Genomic DNA, 20,760 nt, shown 5'->3' on the forward strand with positions numbered 1-20,760 from the left:
TCACAGTTGGGGAATGAGCTGGAGGCTGAAGGTTCTCCAAGATAGCGCCCCCTGGAGTCTCGGCTGGGTTATGGACCGGGCCAGTGGGGCCAGTGCTCTGGGGGCTCGGAGCATCAGTGGCTGTGAGTCCCAACATTTATAGTGCAAGATATGAAATGCCCCCCCCTGTGGGGTGTAACAGAAAGAGCACTGAGAGGTAAGAGTGTTACAGCCCACTAGCATGCATGTCTCTCTGGGTCTATAGTCAGGCCATAACATAAAGTAACCTGGGCTCCTAGCTAGGGCTGGTCAGTGGGCAGCACTGTAATATGTGTAGCTTCATAAAAAGATCTCGCCATCTTCTTTCTTTGCCCTTTTCTTCCACAATCAGCCAGTTATTTTATACTAGAGGCGAGCAGCAGACCATCCCTCCTATACAAAATGGCCACATAACAAAACTAAACAAATAAACAAAAACATATATAAACAGGTAAAAAGTAACATCAGTAAAGTCTAGTTATGGAGGTTTTGAACAATGAAATTAAACCTTTCATAAAGGAATCTAATTTTCAGGCGAGAATTTATTTCACATTAACTGTAAACTAGCGTGTTTACATGGAGCCTCTCAACATATCAAAGTACATGAAGGCAGAGCAGAAGGATAAACAGCAGTGTGATGCCGTCCCCATTGTATGAATTATATTTATACCATGAGGGTTTGTTTCCTCTCACTGCCCACAGTGTCCTGATGAAGAGAGCAGACTCCCCTGTACCCAGCAGTGTGATGCCGTCCCCATTGTATGAATTATATTTATACCATGAGGGTTTGTTTCCTCTCACTGCCCACAGTGTCCTGATGAAGAGAGCAGACTCCCCTGTACCCAGCAGTGTGATGCCGTCCCCGTTGTATTAATTATACTTATACCATGAGGGTTTGTTTCCTCTCACTGCACACAGTGTCCTGATGAAGAGAGCAGACTCTCCTGTACCCAGCAGTGTGATGCCGTCCCCATTGTATGAATTATATTTATACCATGAGGGTTTGTATCCTCTCACTGCCCACAATGTCTTGATGAAGAGAGCAGGCTCCCCTGTACCCAGCAGTGTGATGCTGTCCCCGTTGTATGAATTATATTTATACCATGAGGGTTTGTTTCCTCTCACTGCACACAGTGTCCTGATGAAGAGAGCAGACTCCCCTGTACCCAGCAGTGTGATGCCGTCCCCGTTGTATTAATTATACTTATACCATGAGGGTTTGTTTCCTCTCACTGCACACAGTGTCCTGATGAAGAGAGCAGACTCTCCTGTACCCAGCAGTGTGATGCCGTCCCCATTGTATGAATTATATTTATACCATGAGGGTTTGTATCCTCTCACTGCCCACAATGTCTTGATGAAGAGAGCAGACTCCCCTGTACCCAGCAGTGTGATGCTGTCCCCGTTGTATGAATTATATTTATACCATGAGGGTTTGTTTCCTCTCGCTGCCCACAGTGTCCTGATGAAGAGAGCAGACTCCCCTGTACCCAGCTGTGTTTCCCTGAAGAGTGACTGGTCAATGGAACACCCGCTCTACTTCAATAAGGGACATTTTCCTACAGAACAAAGGTAAATGTGCATTTAGACAAACACTGTTTAAAACACTCAGACTCTCATTCAAATGGCACAGAAACACATACAATCTATGAGGAAAAAACACATAATAAATGCTTCATTGTTTGCTTTTAACAAATTCCATCTCCTTTGAGAATTTAAACAATAGCTTTATCTGTGTTCAATATGAATAACATCTGAGGTAAATGGATGAGGATTACTGTAAAACCTGACTTCCTGTCAACTGGACTTGGAAGTTATTTAATTGCAAAGTGGATTTTGAATTTCAGTCCTCATCACAGAGCTGGAAAGAAACTGGTTTGCCTGATTCCTCCTGTATATCCATTACAGAATGACTCAAGAGTGGATTGTCAGCTTATAGGACGGATGCTTCTGTTCTGATAAATAATTTCACTCTCATTAATTCATCAGATTATGCTCTGACTATGGCTTCAGTTTATCATGTTTAATGGAACTATGTGGCTTAATAATGAGCCAGTATCATCAGACACAAAAGAGAAGGACTACTGGTTTCTTTGCCAAAGGTGACAATTAAATACTTGCTGATTTAGATCATAATAAATGTGACACTGTAGTGGTTCTCCTCCCCTGAGTATAAAATAAGATGATTTGTTGATCCCAGGGGCAAATTCTCTTGCGTACAGAAGCAAAGTGCAGAGACACAAACTTACAATGTAGAACAGAGACAACGTGCAAAGACAGCAGATATAGTGCAAGTAAGTAAACATTTTTAGAAGTAAACAAAATTTCTGTAGGATAACAATTTTAAGAAGTACACAGTACACAAAGGAAAAAATCCTGAAAATACAATATTGTTACATAAGTAAATAATAAAAAAAAATTTTTTAATGGTTACAAATGGGACGTTAAGGCTGGCTGTGGGGGCTGCACATCGACAGCAGGCATTGTGGTGTCTGACGGCAGCAGGCAGGAAAGATCCCCAGTAGCGCTTCTTAGCTCACAGTTGGGGAATGAGCTGGAGGCTGAAGGTTCTCCAAGATAGCGCCCCCTGGAGTCTCGGCTGGGTTATGGACCGGGCGAGAGGGGCCAGTGCTCTGGGGGCTCGGAGCATCAGTGGCTGTGAGTCCCAACATTTATAGTGCAAGATATGAAATGCCCCCCCCTGTGGGGTGTAACAGAAAGAGCACTGAGAGGTAAGAGTGTTACAGCCCACTAGCATGCATGTCTCTCTGGGTCTATAGTCAGGCCATAACATAAAGTAACCTGGGCTCCTAGCTAGGGCTGCTCAGTGGGCAGCACTGTAATATGTGTAGCTTCATAAAAAGATCTCGCCATCTTCTTTCTTTGCCCTTTTCTTCCACAATCAGCCAGTTATTTTATACTAGAGGCGAGCAGCAGACCATCCCTCCTATACAAAATGGCCACATAACAAAACTAAACAAATAAACAAAAACATATATAAACAGGTAAAAAGTAACATCAGTAAAGTCTAGTTATGGAGGTTTTGAACAATGAAACTAAACCTTTCATAAAGGAATCTAATATTTAGGCAAGAATTTATTTCACATTAACTGTAAACTAGCGTGTTTACATGGAGCCTCTCAGCATATCAAAGTACATGAAGGCAGAGCAGAAGGATAAACAGCAGTGTGATGCCGTCCCCATTTTATGAATTTTATTTATACCATGAGGGTTTGTTTCCTCTCGCTGCCCACAGTGTCCTGATGAAGAGAGCAGACTCCCCTGTACCCAGCAGTGTGATGCCGTCCCCATTGTATGAATTATATTTATACCATGAGGGTTTGTTTCCTCTCACTGCCCACAGTGTCCTGATAAAGAGAGCAGACTCCCCTGTACCCAGCAGTGTGATGCCGTCCCCATTGTATGAATTATATTTATACCATGAGGGTTTGTTTCCTCTCACTGCACACAGTGTCCTGATGAAGAGAGCAGACTCCCCTGTACCCAGCTGTGTTTCCCTGAAGAGTGACTGGTCAATGGAACACCCGCTCTACTTCAATAAGGGACATTTTCCTACAGAACAAAGGTAAATGTGCATTTAGACAAACACTGTTTAAAACACGCAGACTCTCAGTCAAATGGCACAGAGACACATACAATCTATGAGGAAAAAACACATAATAAATGCTTCATTGTTTGCTTTTAACAAATTCCATCTCCTTTGAGAATTTAAACAATAGCTTTATCTGTGTTCAATATGAATAACATCTGAGGTAAATGGATGAGGATTACTGTAAAACCTGACTTCCTGTCAACTGGACTTGGAAGTTATTTAATTGCAAAGTGGATTTTGAATTTCAGTCCTCATCACAGAGCTGGAAAGAAACTGGTTTGCCTGATTCCTCCTGTATATCCATTACAGAATGACTCAAGAGTGGATTGTCAGCTTATAGGACGGATGCTTCTGTTCTGATAAATAATTTCACTCTCATGAATTCATCAGATTATGCTCTGACTATGACTTCAGTTTAACATGTTTAATGGAACTATGTGGCTTAATAATGAGCCAGTATCTTCAGACACAGAAGAGAAGGACTATTGGTTTCTTTGCCAAAGGTGACTTTTAAATGTTTGCTGATTCACATCATAATAAATGTGACACTGTAGTGGTTCTCATCCCCTGAGCATAAAATAAGATAATTTGTTGATCCCAGGGGCAAATTCTCTTGCGTACAGCAGCAAAGTGCAGAGACACAAACTTACAATGTAGAACAGAGACAACGTGCAAAGACAGCAGATATAGTGCAAGTAAGTAAACATTTTTAGAAGTAAACAAAATTTCTGTAGGATAACAATTTTAAGAAGTACACAGTACACAAAGGAAAAAATCCTGAAAATACAATATTGTTACATAAGTAAATAATAAAAAAAAAATTTAAATGGTTACAAATGGGACGTTAAGGCTGGCTGTGGGGGCTGCACATCGACAGCAGGCATTGTGGTGTCTGACGGCAGCAGGCAGGAAAGATCCCCAGTAGCGCTTCTTAGCTCACAGTTGGGGAATGAGCTGGAGGCTGAAGGTTCTCCAAGATAGCACCCCCTGGAGTCTCGGCTGGGTTATGGACCGGGCCAGTGGGGCCAGTGCTCTGGGGGCTCGGAGCATCAGTGGCTGTGAGTCCCAACATTTATAGTGCAAGATATGAAATGCCCCCCCCTGTAGGGTGTAACAGAAAGAGCACTGAGAGGTAAGAGTGTTACAGCCCACTAGCATGCATGTCTCTCTGGGTCTATAGTCAGGCCATAACATAAAGTTACCTGGGCTCCTAGCTAGGGCTGGTCAGTGGGCAGCACTGTAATATGTGTAGCTTCATAAAAAGATCTCGCCATCTTCTTTCTTTGCCCTTTTCTTCCACAATCAGCCAGTTATTTTATACTAGAGGCGAGCAACAGATCATCCCTCCTATTCAAAATGGCCACATAACAAAACTAAACAAATAAACAAAAACATATATAAACAGGTAAAAAGTAACATCAGTAAAGTCTAGTTATGGAGGTTTTGAACAATGAAACTAAACCTTTCATAAAGGAATCTAATATTCAGGCAAGAATTTATTTCACATTAACTGTAAACTAGCGAGTTTACATGGAGCCTCTCAGCATATCAAAGTACATGAAGGCAGAGCAGAAGGATAAACAGCAGTGTGACGCCGTCCCCATTGTATGAATTTTATTTATACCATGAGGGTTTGTTTCCTCTCGCTGCCCACAGTGTCCTGAGGAAGAGAGCAGACTCCCCTGTACCCAGCAGTGTGATGCCGTCCCCATTGTATGAATTATATTTATACCATGAGGGTTTGTTTCCTCTCACTGCCCACAGTGTCCTGATGAAGAGAGCAGACTCCCCTGTACCCAGCAGTGTGATGCCGTCCCCATTGTATGAATTATATTTATACCATGAGGGTTTGTTTCCTCTCACTGCACACAGTGTCCTGATGAAGAGAGCAGACTCTCCTGTACCCAGCTGTGTTTCCCTGAAGAGTGACTGGTCAATGGAACACCCGCTCTACTTCAATAAGGGACATTTTCCTACAGAACAAAGGTAAATGTGCATTTAGACAAACACTGTTTAAAACACGCAGACTCTCAGTCAAATGGCACAGAGACACATACAATCTATGAGGAAAAAACACATAATAAATGCTTCATTGTTTGCTTTTAACAAATTCCATCTCCTTTGAGAATTTAAACAATAGCTTTATCTGTGTTCAATATGAATAACATCTGAGGTAAATGGATGAGGATTACTGTAAAACCTGACTTCCTGTCAACTGGACTTGGAAGTTATTTAATTGCAAAGTGGATTTTGAATTTCAGTCCTCATCACAGAGCTGGAAAGAAACTGGTTTGCCTGATTCCTCCTGTATATCCATTACAGAATGACTCAAGAGTGGATTGTCAGCTTATAGGACGGATGCTTCTGTTCTGATAAATAATTTCACTCTCATGAATTCATCAGATTATGCTCTGACTATGGCTTCAGTTTAACATGTTTAATGGAACTATGTGGCTTAATAATGAGCCAGTATCATCAAACACAAAAGAGAAGGACTATTGGTTTCTTTGCCAAAGGTGACAATTAAATACTTGCTGATTTAGATCATAATAAATGTGACACTGTAGTGGTTCTCATCCCCTGAGTGTAAAATAAGATGATTTGTTGATCCCAGGGGCAAATTCTCTTGCGTACAGAAGCAAAGTGCAGAGACACAAACTTACAATGTAGAACAGAGACAACGTGCAAAGACAGCAGATATAGTGCAAGTAAGTAAACATTTTTAGAAGTAAACAAAATTTCTGTAGGATAACAATTTTAAGAAGTACACAGTACACAAAGGAAAAAATCCTGAAAATACAATATTGTTACATAAGTAAATAATAAAAAAAAAATTTTAATGGTTACAAATGGGACGTTAAGGCTGGCTGTGGGGGCTGCACATCGACAGCAGGCATTGTGGTGTCTGACGGCAGCAGGCAGGAAAGATCCCCAGTAGCGCTTCTTAGCTCACAGTTGGGGAATGAGCTGGAGGCTGAAGGTTCTCCAAGATAGCGCCCCCTGGAGTCTCGGCTGGGTTATGGACCGGGCCAGTGGGGCCAGTGCTCTGGGGGCTCGGAGCATCAGTGGCTGTGAGTCCCAACATTTATAGTGCAAGATATGAAATGCCCCCCCCTGTGGGGTGTAACAGAAAGAGCACTGAGAGGTAAGAGTGTTACAGCCCACTAGCATGCATGTCTCTCTGGGTCTATAGTCAGGCCATAACATAAAGTAACCTGGGCTCCTAGCTAGGGCTGGTCAGTGGGCAGCACTGTAATATGTGTAGCTTCATAAAAAGATCTCGCCATCTTCTTTCTTTGCCCTTTTCTTCCACAATCAGCCAGTTATTTTATACTAGAGGCGAGCAGCAGACCATCCCTCCTATACAAAATGGCCACATAACAAAACTAAACAAATAAACAAAAACATATATAAACAGGTAAAAAGTAACATCAGTAAAGTCTAGTTATGGAGGTTTTGAACAATGAAACTAAACCTTTCATAAAGGAATCTAATATTCAGGCAAGAATTTATTTCACATTAACTGTAAACTAGCGTGTTTACATGGAGCCTCTCAGCATATCAAAGTACATGAAGGCAGAGCAGAAGGATAAACAGCAGTGTGATGCCGTCCCCATTTTATGAATTTTATTTATACCATGAGGGTTTGTTTCCTCTCGCTGCCCACAGTGTCCTGATGAAGAGAGCAGACTCCCCTGTACCCAGCAGTGTGATGCCGTCCCCATTGTATGAATTATATTTATACCATGAGGGTTTGTTTCCTCTCACTGCCCACAGTGTCCTGATAAAGAGAGCAGACTCCCCTGTACCCAGCAGTGTGATGCCGTCCCCATTGTATGAATTATATTTATACCATGAGGGTTTGTTTCCTCTCACTGCACACAGTGTCCTGATGAAGAGAGCAGACTCCCCTGTACCCAGCTGTGTTTCCCTGAAGAGTGACTGGTCAATGGAACACCCGCTCTACTTCAATAAGGGACATTTTCCTACAGAACAAAGGTAAATGTGCATTTAGACAAACACTGTTTAAAACACGCAGACTCTCAGTCAAATGGCACAGAGACACATACAATCTATGAGGAAAAAACACATAATAAATGCTTCATTGTTTGCTTTTAACAAATTCCATCTCCTTTGAGAATTTAAACAATAGCTTTATCTGTGTTCAATATGAATAACATCTGAGGTAAATGGATGAGGATTACTGTAAAACCTGACTTCCTGTCAACTGGACTTGGAAGTTATTTAATTGCAAAGTGGATTTTGAATTTCAGTCCTCATCACAGAGCTGGAAAGAAACTGGTTTGCCTGATTCCTCCTGTATATCCATTACAGAATGACTCAAGAGTGGATTGTCAGCTTATAGGACGGATGCTTCTGTTCTGATAAATAATTTCACTCTCATGAATTCATCAGATTATGCTCTGACTATGACTTCAGTTTAACATGTTTAATGGAACTATGTGGCTTAATAATGAGCCAGTATCTTCAGACACAGAAGAGAAGGACTATTGGTTTCTTTGCCAAAGGTGACTTTTAAATGTTTGCTGATTCACATCATAATAAATGTGACACTGTAGTGGTTCTCATCCCCTGAGCATAAAATAAGATAATTTGTTGATCCCAGGGGCAAATTCTCTTGCGTACAGCAGCAAAGTGCAGAGACACAAACTTACAATGTAGAACAGAGACAACGTGCAAAGACAGCAGATATAGTGCAAGTAAGTAAACATTTTTAGAAGTAAACAAAATTTCTGTAGGATAACAATTTTAAGAAGTACACAGTACACAAAGGAAAAAATCCTGAAAATACAATATTGTTACATAAGTAAATAATAAAAAAAAAAATTAAATGGTTACAAATGGGACGTTAAGGCTGGCTGTGGGGGCTGCACATCGACAGCAGGCATTGTGGTGTCTGACGGCAGCAGGCAGGAAAGATCCCCAGTAGCGCTTCTTAGCTCACAGTTGGGGAATGAGCTGGAGGCTGAAGGTTCTCCAAGATAGCACCCCCTGGAGTCTCGGCTGGGTTATGGACCGGGCCAGTGGGGCCAGTGCTCTGGGGGCTCGGAGCATCAGTGGCTGTGAGTCCCAACATTTATAGTGCAAGATATGAAATGCCCCCCCCTGTAGGGTGTAACAGAAAGAGCACTGAGAGGTAAGAGTGTTACAGCCCACTAGCATGCATGTCTCTCTGGGTCTATAGTCAGGCCATAACATAAAGTAACCTGGGCTCCTAGCTAGGGCTGGTCAGTGGGCAGCACTGTAATATGTGTAGCTTCATAAAAAGATCTCGCCATCTTCTTTCTTTGCCCTTTTCTTCCACAATCAGCCAGTTATTTTATACTAGAGGCGAGCAACAGATCATCCCTCCTATTCAAAATGGCCACATAACAAAACTAAACAAATAAACAAAAACATATATAAACAGGTAAAAAGTAACATCAGTAAAGTCTAGTTATGGAGGTTTTGAACAATGAAACTAAACCTTTCATAAAGGAATCTAATATTCAGGCAAGAATTTATTTCACATTAACTGTAAACTAGCGAGTTTACATGGAGCCTCTCAGCATATCAAAGTACATGAAGGCAGAGCAGAAGGATAAACAGCAGTGTGACGCCGTCCCCATTGTATGAATTTTATTTATACCATGAGGGTTTGTTTCCTCTCGCTGCCCACAGTGTCCTGAGGAAGAGAGCAGACTCCCCTGTACCCAGCAGTGTGATGCCGTCCCCATTGTATGAATTATATTTATACCATGAGGGTTTGTTTCCTCTCACTGCCCACAGTGTCCTGATGAAGAGAGCAGACTCCCCTGTACCCAGCAGTGTGATGCCGTCCCCATTGTATGAATTATATTTATACCATGAGGGTTTGTTTCCTCTCACTGCACACAGTGTCCTGATGAAGAGAGCAGACTCTCCTGTACCCAGCTGTGTTTCCCTGAAGAGTGACTGGTCAATGGAACACCCGCTCTACTTCAATAAGGGACATTTTCCTACAGAACAAAGGTAAATGTGCATTTAGACAAACACTGTTTAAAACACGCAGACTCTCAGTCAAATGGCACAGAGACACATACAATCTATGAGGAAAAAACACATAATAAATGCTTCATTGTTTGCTTTTAACAAATTCCATCTCCTTTGAGAATTTAAACAATAGCTTTATCTGTGTTCAATATGAATAACATCTGAGGTAAATGGATGAGGATTACTGTAAAACCTGACTTCCTGTCAACTGGACTTGGAAGTTATTTAATTGCAAAGTGGATTTTGAATTTCAGTCCTCATCACAGAGCTGGAAAGAAACTGGTTTGCCTGATTCCTCCTGTATATCCATTACAGAATGACTCAAGAGTGGATTGTCAGCTTATAGGACGGATGCTTCTGTTCTGATAAATAATTTCACTCTCATGAATTCATCAGATTATGCTCTGACTATGGCTTCAGTTTAACATGTTTAATGGAACTATGTGGCTTAATAATGAGCCAGTATCATCAAACACAAAAGAGAAGGACTATTGGTTTCTTTGCCAAAGGTGACAATTAAATACTTGCTGATTTAGATCATAATAAATGTGACACTGTAGTGGTTCTCATCCCCTGAGTGTAAAATAAGATGATTTGTTGATCCCAGGGGCAAATTCTCTTGCGTACAGAAGCAAAGTGCAGAGACACAAACTTACAATGTAGAACAGAGACAACGTGCAAAGACAGCAGATATAGTGCAAGTAAGTAAACATTTTTAGAAGTAAACAAAATTTCTGTAGGATAACAATTTTAAGAAGTACACAGTACACAAAGGAAAAAATCCTGAAAATACAATATTGTTACATAAGTAAATAATAAAAAAAAAATTTTAATGGTTACAAATGGGACGTTAAGGCTGGCTGTGGGGGCTGCACATCGACAGCAGGCATTGTGGTGTCTGACGGCAGCAGGCAGGAAAGATCCCCAGTAGCGCTTCTTAGCTCACAGTTGGGGAATGAGCTGGAGGCTGAAGGTTCTCCAAGATAGCGCCCCCTGGAGTCTCGGCTGGGTTATGGACCGGGCCAGTGGGGCCAGTGCTCTGGGGGCTCGGAGCATCAGTGGCTGTGAGTCCCAACATTTATAGTGCAAGATATGAAATGCAATGCAATGCAATGCAATTTTATTTATATAGCGCATTATCACAACATTACATTGTCTCAATGCGCTTTACATTTCTGCCACGTAAAGACCCCCCAGTGAGTAAGCCAAAGGCAACGGTGGCAAGGAAAAACTCCCTAAGAGGAAGAAACCTTGGGAGGAACCAGACCCAAAGGGGGGGCCCATCCTCCAGGGGCCAGCAGAAAAATCAAACAAAACAAGAATTATATAGTTTAAGCTAATATGCAGGGGAGGAAGGAGAGGCATCCGTGAGCCAAGGGCAGGCAGGCTGGAGGGTAGTTGCCGGAAGTGGAGGTAGTGGTCTTGCAGGCAGCAGAAGCATAAATTCCTCGATCTTATGGTTCTCCAGGCAGCACACCCCAGAAGGGGTGGGGGAGGAAGTAAGAAAATAGTGTGTTAGCCAGAGTTGAGGAAACTAGAGGCGGTGCAAGCAAAGTGATTGAGTGCAATATTCATCTAGGCTCCGGCAGATCTGGCTATAGCAGCATGAGAAAGAGGGAGAGACAGGCGGGAACACAGGCATGCCCCCCCCTGTGGGGTGTAAGAGAAGGAGCACTGAGAGGTAACAGTGTTACAGCCCACTAGCATGCATGTCTCTCTGGGTCTATAGTCAGGCCATAACATAAAGTAACCTGGGCTCCTAGCTAGGGCTGGTCAGTGGGCAGCACTGTAATATGTGTAGCTTCATAAAAAGATCTCGCCATCTTCTTTCTTTGCCCTTTTCTTCCACAATCAGCCAGTTATTTTATACTAGAGGCGAGCAGCAGACCATCCCTCCTATACAAAATGGCCACATAACAAAACTAAACAAATAAACAAAAACATATATAAACAGGTAAAAAGTAACATCAGTAAAGTCTAGTTATGGAGGTTTTGAACAATGAAATTAAACCTTTCATAAAGGAATCTAATTTTCAGGCGAGAATTTATTTCACATTAACTGTAAACTAGCGTGTTTACATGGAGCCTCTCAGCATATCAAAGTACATGAAGGCAGAGCAGAAGGATAAACAGCAGTGTGATGCCGTCCCCATTGTATGAATTATATTTATACCATGAGGGTTTGTTTCCTCTCACTGCCCACAGTGTCCTGATGAAGAGAGCAGACTCCCCTGTACCCAGCAGTGTGATGCCGTCCCCATTGTATGAATTATATTTATACCATGAGGGTTTGTTTCCTCTCACTGCCCACAGTGTCCTGATGAAGAGAGCAGACTCCCCTGTACCCAGCAGTGTGATGCCGTCCCCGTTGTATTAATTATACTTATACCATGAGGGTTTGTTTCCTCTCACTGCACACAGTGTCCTGATGAAGAGAGCAGACTCTCCTGTACCCAGCAGTGTGATGCCGTCCCCATTGTATGAATTATATTTATACCATGAGGGTTTGTATCCTCTCACTGCCCACAATGTCTTGATGAAGAGAGCAGGCTCCCCTGTACCCAGCAGTGTGATGCTGTCCCCATTGTATGAATTATATTTATACCATGAGGGTTTGTATCCTCTCACTGCCCACAATGTCTTGATGAAGAGAGCAGACTCCCCTGTACCCAGCAGTGTGATGCCGTCCCCATTGTATGAATTATATTTATACCATGAGGGTTTGTTTCCTCTCACTGCCCACAGTGTCCTGATGAAGAGAGCAGACTCCCCTGTACCCAGCAGTGTGATGCCGTCCCCGTTGTATTAATTATACTTATACCATGAGGGTTTGTTTCCTCTCACTGCACACAGTGTCCTGATGAAGAGAGCAGACTCTCCTGTACCCAGCAGTGTGATGCCGTCCCCATTGTATGAATTATATTTATACCATGAGGGTTTGTATCCTCTCACTGCCCACAATGTCTTGATGAAGAGAGCAGGCTCCCCTGTACCCAGCAGTGTGATGCTGTCCCCGTTGTATGAATTATATTTATACCATGAGGGTTTGTTTCCTCTCACTGCACACAGTGTCCTGATGAAGAGAGCAGACTCCCCTGTACCCAGCAGTGTGATGCCGTCCCCGTTGTATTAATTATACTTATACCATGAGGGTTTGTTTCCTCTCACTGCACACAGTGTCCTGATGAAGAGAGCAGACTCTCCTGTACCCAGCAGTGTGATGCCGTCCCCATTGTATGAATTATATTTATACCATGAGGGTTTGTATCCTCTCACTGCCCACAATGTCTTGATGAAGAGAGCAGACTCCCCTGTACCCAGCAGTGTGATGCTGTCCCCGTTGTATGAATTATATTTATACCATGAGGGTTTGTTTCCTCTCGCTGCCCACAGTGTCCTGATGAAGAGAGCAGACTCCCCTGTACCCAGCTGTGTTTCCCTGAAGAGTGACTGGTCAATGGAACACCCGCTCTACTTCAATAAGGGACATTTTCCTACAGAACAAAGGTAAATGTGCATTTAGACAAACACTGTTTAAAACACTCAGACTCTCATTCAAATGGCACAGAAACACATACAATCTATGAGGAAAAAACACATAATAAATGCTTCATTGTTTGCTTTTAACAAATTCCATCTCCTTTGAGAATTTAAACAATAGCTTTATCTGTGTTCAATATGAATAACATCTGAGGTAAATGGATGAGGATTACTGTAAAACCTGACTTCCTGTCAACTGGACTTGGAAGTTATTTAATTGCAAAGTGGATTTTGAATTTCAGTCCTCATCACAGAGCTGGAAAGAAACTGGTTTGCCTGATTCCTCCTGTATATCCATTACAGAATGACTCAAGAGTGGATTGTCAGCTTATAGGACGGATGCTTCTGTTCTGATAAATAATTTCACTCTCATGAATTCATCAGATTATGCTCTGACTATGGCTTCAGTTTATCATGTTTAATGGAACTATGTGGCTTAATAATGAGCCAGTATCATCAGACACAAAAGAGAAGGACTACTGGTTTCTTTGCCAAAGGTGACAATTAAATACTTGCTGATTTAGATCATAATAAATGTGACACTGTAGTGGTTCTCCTCCCCTGAGTATAAAATAAGATGATTTGTTGATCCCAGGGGCAAATTCTCTTGCGTACAGAAGCAAAGTGCAGAGACACAAACTTACAATGTAGAACAGAGACAACGTGCAAAGACAGCAGATATAGTGCAAGTAAGTAAACATTTTTAGAAGTAAACAAAATTTCTGTAGGATAACAATTTTAAGAAGTACACAGTACACAAAGGAAAAAATCCTGAAAATACAATATTGTTACATAAGTAAATAATAAAAAAATTTTTTTTAATGGTTACAAATGGGACGTTAAGGCTGGCTGTGGGGGCTGCACATCGACAGCAGGCATTGTGGTGTCTGACGGCAGCAGGCAGGAAAGATCCCCAGTAGCGCTTCTTAGCTCACAGTTGGGGAATGAGCTGGAGGCTGAAGGTTCTCCAAGATAGCACCCCCTGGAGTCTCGGCTGGGTTATGGACCGGGCCAGTGGGGCCAGTGCTCTGGGGGCTCGGAGCATCAGTGGCTGTGAGTCCCAACATTTATAGTGCAAGATATGAAATGCCCCCCCCTGTAGGGTGTAACAGAAAGAGCACTGAGAGGTAAGAGTGTTACAGCCCACTAGCATGCATGTCTCTCTGGGTCTATAGTCAGGCCATAACATAAAGTTACCTGGGCTCCTAGCTAGGGCTGGTCAGTGGGCAGCACTGTAATATGTGTAGCTTCATAAAAAGATCTCGCCATCTTCTTTCTTTGCCCTTTTCTTCCACAATCAGCCAGTTATTTTATACTAGAGGCGAGCAGCAGACCATCCCTCCCATACAAAATGGCCACATAACAAAAATAAACAAACAAACAAAAACATATATAAACAGGTAAAAAGTAACATCAGTAAAGTCTAGTTATGGAGGTTTTGAACAATGAAATTAAACCTTTCATAAAGGAATCTAATTTTCAGGCGAGAATTTATTTCACATTAACTGTAAACTAGCGTGTTTACATGGAGCCTCTCAGCATATCAAAGTACATGAAGGCAGAGCAGAAGGATAAACAGCAGTGTGATGCCGTCCCCATTGTATGAATTATATTTATACCATGAGGGTTTGTTTCCTCTCGCTGCCCACAGTGTCCTGATGAAGAGAGCAGACTCCCCTGTACCCAGCAGTGTGATGCCGTCCCCATTGTATGAATTATATTTATACCATGAGGGTTTGTTTCCTCTCACTGCCCACAGTGTCCTGATGAAGAGAGCAGACTCCCCTGTACCCAGCAGTGTGATGCCGTCCCCGTTGTATGAATTATATTCATACCATGAGAGTTTGTTTCGTCTCACTGCCTACAGTGTCCTGATGAAGAGAGCAGACTCCCCTGTACACAGCTATGTTTTCCTGAAGAGTGACTGGTCAATGGAACACCCGCTCTACTTCAATAAGGGACATTTTCCTACAGAACAAAGGTAAATGTGCATTTAGACAAACACTGTTTAAAACACTCAGACTCTCAGTCAAATGGCACAGAGACATACAAGCTATGAGGAAAAAACACTTATAATAAATGCTTCAATGTTTGCTTTTAACAAATTCCATCACCTTTGAGAATTTATACAATAATATAATATTATCCAATAAATAAATTAAGAAAATTTCATTTAATATAGTTAAAATCAGACTTTAAGGCTGGCTGTTGGGGCTGCACATTGACAGCAGGCATTGTTTTGCCTAACAGCAGCAGGCAGGATAGATCCTGCCGCCTGAGGCACTCGGTACACGCCGGCTGCCTGGGGTGTTCGGTACACGCCGGCCGCCTGGGGCGTTTGGTACACACCGGCCACCTGGGGCGTTTGGTATACGGCGGCCGCCTGGGTCACTTGGTACATGCTGGCCGCCTGGGGCGTTCGGTACACGGCGGCCGCCTGGGGCTTTCGGTACACGCCGGCCACCTTGATCACTCGGTACATGCCAGCCGCCTGGGGCACTTGGTACATGCCGTGCTCCTTGGTGCATACAGTGCCAGCTTAAAAAGAGGGACACTTCAGAGATTAAGCTGTGAGCTGAGCATCAAGGTCCCCTGGGTCCTCAGCATGGACAGTGGGGCAGGATTAACTTCAGGCTAATCTTCAGGCTTAACTTCAGGCTGACTGGCATGTTACAGTAACACTTTCCCAGAGTGTTAATTCAGAATAACGGGGAACCTTGTGCTTATATCACAGCTCCTGCTACACTGGTGTCATTCAGATGCTTCCATTATTTTCCCATGTTTGTTTCCAAGACGTTCATTTTTAATAAAATTACCTCTCTGTCATTTAGACACAGAGCATTAATGATAGCTAGCTAACTTGTCAGATAACGTTACACTGTGTCTTTAAGTCTGCTGCTACTAACTTTGAACACTAAGTCTAATCATTGGCCAGTAATTACAACCAAGACTGAAAGGTCAGGCTGATGCCAGTATCGTGATTTTTAATGAATATCGGCTAATTGCAATATGGTAACCGATATAATGCGTTTGTTCCATCTTCATAACTCACATTTATTATTATGATTATTATTATTTTAACAACAATAATAATAATCAAACCTACCGATCACGGGCCAGTTATGCGGCTGCAGATAAGAGGTCAGGTGTTTTCTTCTGCCAGACTCTGCCCCGTCCGTCTGGTCAGGAGGAAGTCAAACTGCCCCCCCTTATCCTTTGTTCCTACTCGGTGGGCCTCTAGCTGCAGAGATCAGCCCCTGGCCGAGTTATGGTCTGTGTTGTAGCTCGTCGCAGTGTGTACATAGATTACTGCAGATGGCGGCGCGGTAGGATGCAGCGGCTACTCCGGATCTCATAGTGTGCATTTGTTTTGTTGTTAATGACTATATTTGTAGTCTTTTGCTATCAGAACATGTGTGTGAAAGATGCAAAAAGACGCACTTACAACCGCTGTGCTCATCTGGAAATCAAAGAAAGATTTAAAGATAACTTAGCCGAAAACACGCTAACAGAGGGGTTCCGCGAGCTCAGCCTGTTCTGCGAGCTCGGCCTGTTCCTCAAGCTGGGCCTGTTCCGCGAGTTCGGCCTGTTCCGCGAGCTCGGCCTGTTCCTCGTTTTCGGCCTGTTCCTCAAGCTGGGCCTGTTCCGCGAGCTCGGCCTGTTCCTTGTTTTCGGCCTGTTCCGCGAGCTCGGCCTGTTCCTCGTTTTCGGCCTGTTCCGCGAGCTCGGCCTGTTCCTCGTTTTCGGCCTGTTCCGCGATTTCGGCCTGTTCCGCGATTTCGGCCTTTTCCGCGAGCTCGGCCTGTTCCTCGTTTTCGGCCTGTTCCGCGAGCTCGGCCTGTTCCTCGTTTTCGGCCTGTTCCGCGATTTCGGCCTGTTCCTCGTTTTCGGCCTGTTCCGCGATTTCGGCCTGTTCCGCGAGCTCGGCCTGTTCCGCGAGCTCGGCCTGTTCCGTGAGCTCGATCTGTTCCTGCCCCTGAATCGGCTGCAGCACCCATCCCAGTAAAGAGACTCCGCAAGCAGTGTGAATTCACCCGGAAAGCGCGGAGGCATCCGGGCTAAGCTAAAGGGTAATGCAACCAAACCAGTGGTGCCATCCACTATTCTGGCAAACGTCCGTTTGCTGGAAAATCAACTTGACCACATCCGACTACAGCGAGCTGCACATCGCGACATGAAGGACTGCAGTGTTTTTATATTTACGGAAACCTGGCTGAACGACAGCATCCCCGATGCAGCTATTCAGCTAAGGGGGCTACATGCTATCCGTGCAGACAGAGACGCCGGAAAAGCTCACGGTGGCAGCCTGTGTGTTTACATCAACACAGAATGGTGTGGAAACACAGGTATGATCACCAAACACTGTTCATCGCTGATGGAATCTGTGGCAGTGAAGTGCAGACCTTATTATTCGCTGTGGGAGTTCAGCGTCATTGTTACCGTGGCAGTGTACTTTCCCCCCGATGCTAATGCTAAGGAGGCGCGACGCGAGCTGTACGAAGCCATCAGCGACCTGCAATCTCTCCACCTCATCATCCCCGGGGACTTTAATAAAGCAAATTTAAAGTCTGTTTTCCCCAAACTCCACCAACATGTTAAGTTCACAGCTAGAGGAGCTAATATACTGGACTTGGTTTACACGAACACTGAAGCTGCATACAGAGCAGCCCCCCACCCCCACCTTGGACTTTCAGACCACACTGCGCAAAACCTGTAACAAAGAAGGTCAGAACATGGCCGGAGGGAGCGACTGAGGCCCTGTAAGACTGGAGCATCTTCAGAGAAGCAGGATCCACCGGCCAGCACACGAACATTAACGAATATGCTGAGACAGTGATGGGATACATTGACAAATACATTGCAGATGGTTTACAGCAGAAGTGCATAAACTGCTGAAAACACGGAATGTTGCTTTCAGAGCAAAATACGCTGTGGTGTTCAAAACAGCAAGAATGAACCTCTACTGGGGCATGAAGCTGGCAAAACGGGAATACAGGAAGAATATCAACAGACACTTCACCTGTTCAAGAGACACACGACGCATGTGGCAGGGTATCCAAGCCATCACTGACTTCAAGACCCCGCCACGTGTGTGTGAAACTGATGCCTCTCTTCCAGATGCACTCAACCACTTCTATGGCAGGTTTGAGGCTCAGAACACCAAGCCAGCGTGGAAGACCACCCCCCCCGCCAGACGACTGAGTGCTGTTCCTGTCTGCAGCCAGCGTAAGAATGACCCTCGCTAGAGTCAACCCACGGAAAGCTATTGGACCCGACAACGTACCCAGACATGTGCTCAGAGCCTGATCTGACCAGCTAGCCGACGTCCTTGTGGACATCTTCAACACCTCCCTGAAGCAAGCTGTCATCCCGCAGTGCTTCAAGACCACCACCATCAGACCTGTTCCAGAGAAGGCCACCGTAAGAGCACAACGACTACCGCCCAGTAGCACTTACTCCAATCACCATGAAGTGCTTTGAGCAACTAGTTCTGAGACACATCAAGAACCAGCTCCCCCTCATGCTAGATCCACTGCAGTTTGCGTACTGCATGAACAGATCAACAGACGATGCAGTCTCACTTGCACTTCACCTGTCCCTGTCACACCTGGAATACTGAAAAACCTACTGGACTGAACCCCTCCACCTGCAACTGGATTCTGGACTTCCTCACTGGAAAGCCCCAGACATTCCAGATTGGCAACATCAGCTCCAACACAACCACACTGAACACAGGCACCCCCATGGATGTGTGTTGAGCCTGTTTCTCTTCACGCTCCTGACGCACAACTGCACCTCCAGCTCCAGCACAAATCACATCATTAAATTTGCGGACGACATCACTGTTGTGGGACTCGTCAAGAACAATGATGAGACAGCATACAGGGAAGAGGTACAGCAGCTGGCAGTCTGGTGCAAGGACAATAATCTGACTCTTAATGTTGACAAAACAAAAGAGCTGATTATCGACTTCAGAAAGACCAAGACTGACCATCCTCCGCTGAATATCACAGTGGAGTAAGTGAAGGGCACCAAATTCCTTGGTGTTCCCATCACAGACGACCTTTCCTGGACCAGCAGCACCAGTTTCCTCACCAAAAGAGCTCAGGAGTGCCTGCACTTTCTGAGGAGACTGAAGAAGGTACATCTCCCCAAACCCATCCTCACCACCTTCTACAGGGACACCATACAGAGCATTCTATCCAGTTCTGTTACAGTCTGGTATGGAAACTGCCACGTCTCCAACCGCAGAGCCTTTCAGAGGATTGTTCATTCCGCTGAGCGCATCACCGGCAGCTCTCTGTCCAGCCTGCAGGACACTTACACTTCCCGCTGCATCCGTAAGGCCACCAGCATTTTGACTGACTGGTACCATCCCACCCACGAACTGTTTACCCCTCTTCCATCTGGAAGAAGATTCTGCAGCATCAGGAGCAGGTCTGCATGACTGTGCAATAGGAGCAGGTCTGCACGACCGTGCGATAGGAGCAGGTCTGCACGACCGTGCGATAGCAGCAGGTCTGCACGACTGTGCAATAGCTTCTTCCCCAAGCAGTCCGGCTCCCGAACAGCACACCGCCCCCCCCCCACACACACACACACACACTTGACTCTGTACTGCACACCCTGCGCTGTTCTATGTAACACTTTATATTTATTCATTTTGATCCCGTTATGGCTGCTTTTATATGAATATGTCTACATCTATGCATACCTGGACTTTTACACACGTATTGCATTCTTGCACAACTTGTCTTAATTTGCACAATATAACCTGCTCCCTTTACTTACCCTGTATATATGTACATTCATACTGCTTTCATACTGTATTCTTCATGTCATTGTACTGTCTTTCTATTCATCCATCCATTTTCCAACCGCTTATCCTATTGGGTCGCGGGGGGTCCGGAGCCTATCCCGGAAGCAATGGGCACGAGGCAGGGAACAACCCAGGATGGGGGGCCAGCCCAGCGCAGGGCACACTCACACACCATTCACTCACACATGCACACCTATGGGCAATTTAGCGACTCCAATTAGCCTCAGCATGTTTTTGGACTGTGGGGGGAAACCGGAGTACCCGGAGGAAACCCCACGACGACATGGGGAGAACATGCAAACTCCACACACGTGACCCAGGCGGAGACTCGAACCCGGGTCCCAGAGGTGTGAGGCAACAGTGCTAACCACTGCACCACCATGCCGCCCCCTCTTTCTATTCAGTCTTAGTCTAATGTCTTCTCTATATAAATGTACATTCAGATATATGTATATAGGTGTAGTGTAAATTATTACCCCTCTCACCCTCATTGTGATCTGTCTGTGCTGTTGTGTTTTATGTTACACTTATGCTCATGGAGAACGATATTCCGTCTCACTGTATACTTATTGTTTTGGATGACAGTAAAGCTCTACTTACTCACGTATGACTTGTGCTGATCTCACTATAGCGCCGGCAGATACTGTGTTTGTCTTGGGTTGCGCCTGTGGTAATGGACACCGGGGGGCGCTATAGCACCGGCAGATACTGTGTTTGTCTTGGGTTGCGCCTGTGG

General features: G+C 44.4%; 2 protein-coding genes across 3 annotated transcripts in view; both read left to right on the plus strand.

Moving 5' to 3' along the window:
• Positions 1 to 20,760, plus strand: part of LOC125725331 (NACHT, LRR and PYD domains-containing protein 12-like) — a 322,258-nt gene that overhangs the window by 10,089 nt on the left and 291,409 nt on the right. For both annotated transcript variants that reach the window (XM_049002176.1, XM_049002175.1), the window contains exons 7-12: positions 1,477 to 1,590; positions 3,491 to 3,604; positions 5,504 to 5,617; positions 7,517 to 7,630; positions 13,058 to 13,171; positions 15,072 to 15,185. In XM_049002176.1, coding sequence (XP_048858133.1) covers positions 1,477 to 1,590; positions 3,491 to 3,604; positions 5,504 to 5,617; positions 7,517 to 7,630; positions 13,058 to 13,171; positions 15,072 to 15,185 — 684 coding nt within the window. The remainder of the gene's footprint in view (positions 1 to 1,476; positions 1,591 to 3,490; positions 3,605 to 5,503; positions 5,618 to 7,516; positions 7,631 to 13,057; positions 13,172 to 15,071; positions 15,186 to 20,760) is intronic.
• LOC125725350 (uncharacterized) lies at positions 15,551 to 20,415 on the plus strand. Its single transcript, XM_049002217.1, has 2 exons — positions 15,551 to 19,669; positions 19,724 to 20,415. The coding sequence occupies exon 1, from the start codon at positions 16,584 to 16,586 to the stop codon at positions 17,208 to 17,210; it is 627 nt and encodes a 208-aa protein (XP_048858174.1). The 5' UTR covers positions 15,551 to 16,583; the 3' UTR covers positions 17,211 to 19,669; positions 19,724 to 20,415.

The sequence above is a fragment of the Brienomyrus brachyistius genome, unplaced genomic scaffold (assembly GCF_023856365.1).
Source record: "Brienomyrus brachyistius isolate T26 unplaced genomic scaffold, BBRACH_0.4 scaffold65, whole genome shotgun sequence".
Lineage (NCBI taxonomy): Eukaryota > Metazoa > Chordata > Actinopteri > Osteoglossiformes > Mormyridae > Brienomyrus > Brienomyrus brachyistius.

Coding starts and splice junctions, on each gene's coding strand:
- LOC125725350 (XM_049002217.1), top strand. CDS start 16,584: ATGACTATATTTGTAGTCTTTTGCTATCAGAACATGTGTGTGAAAGAT.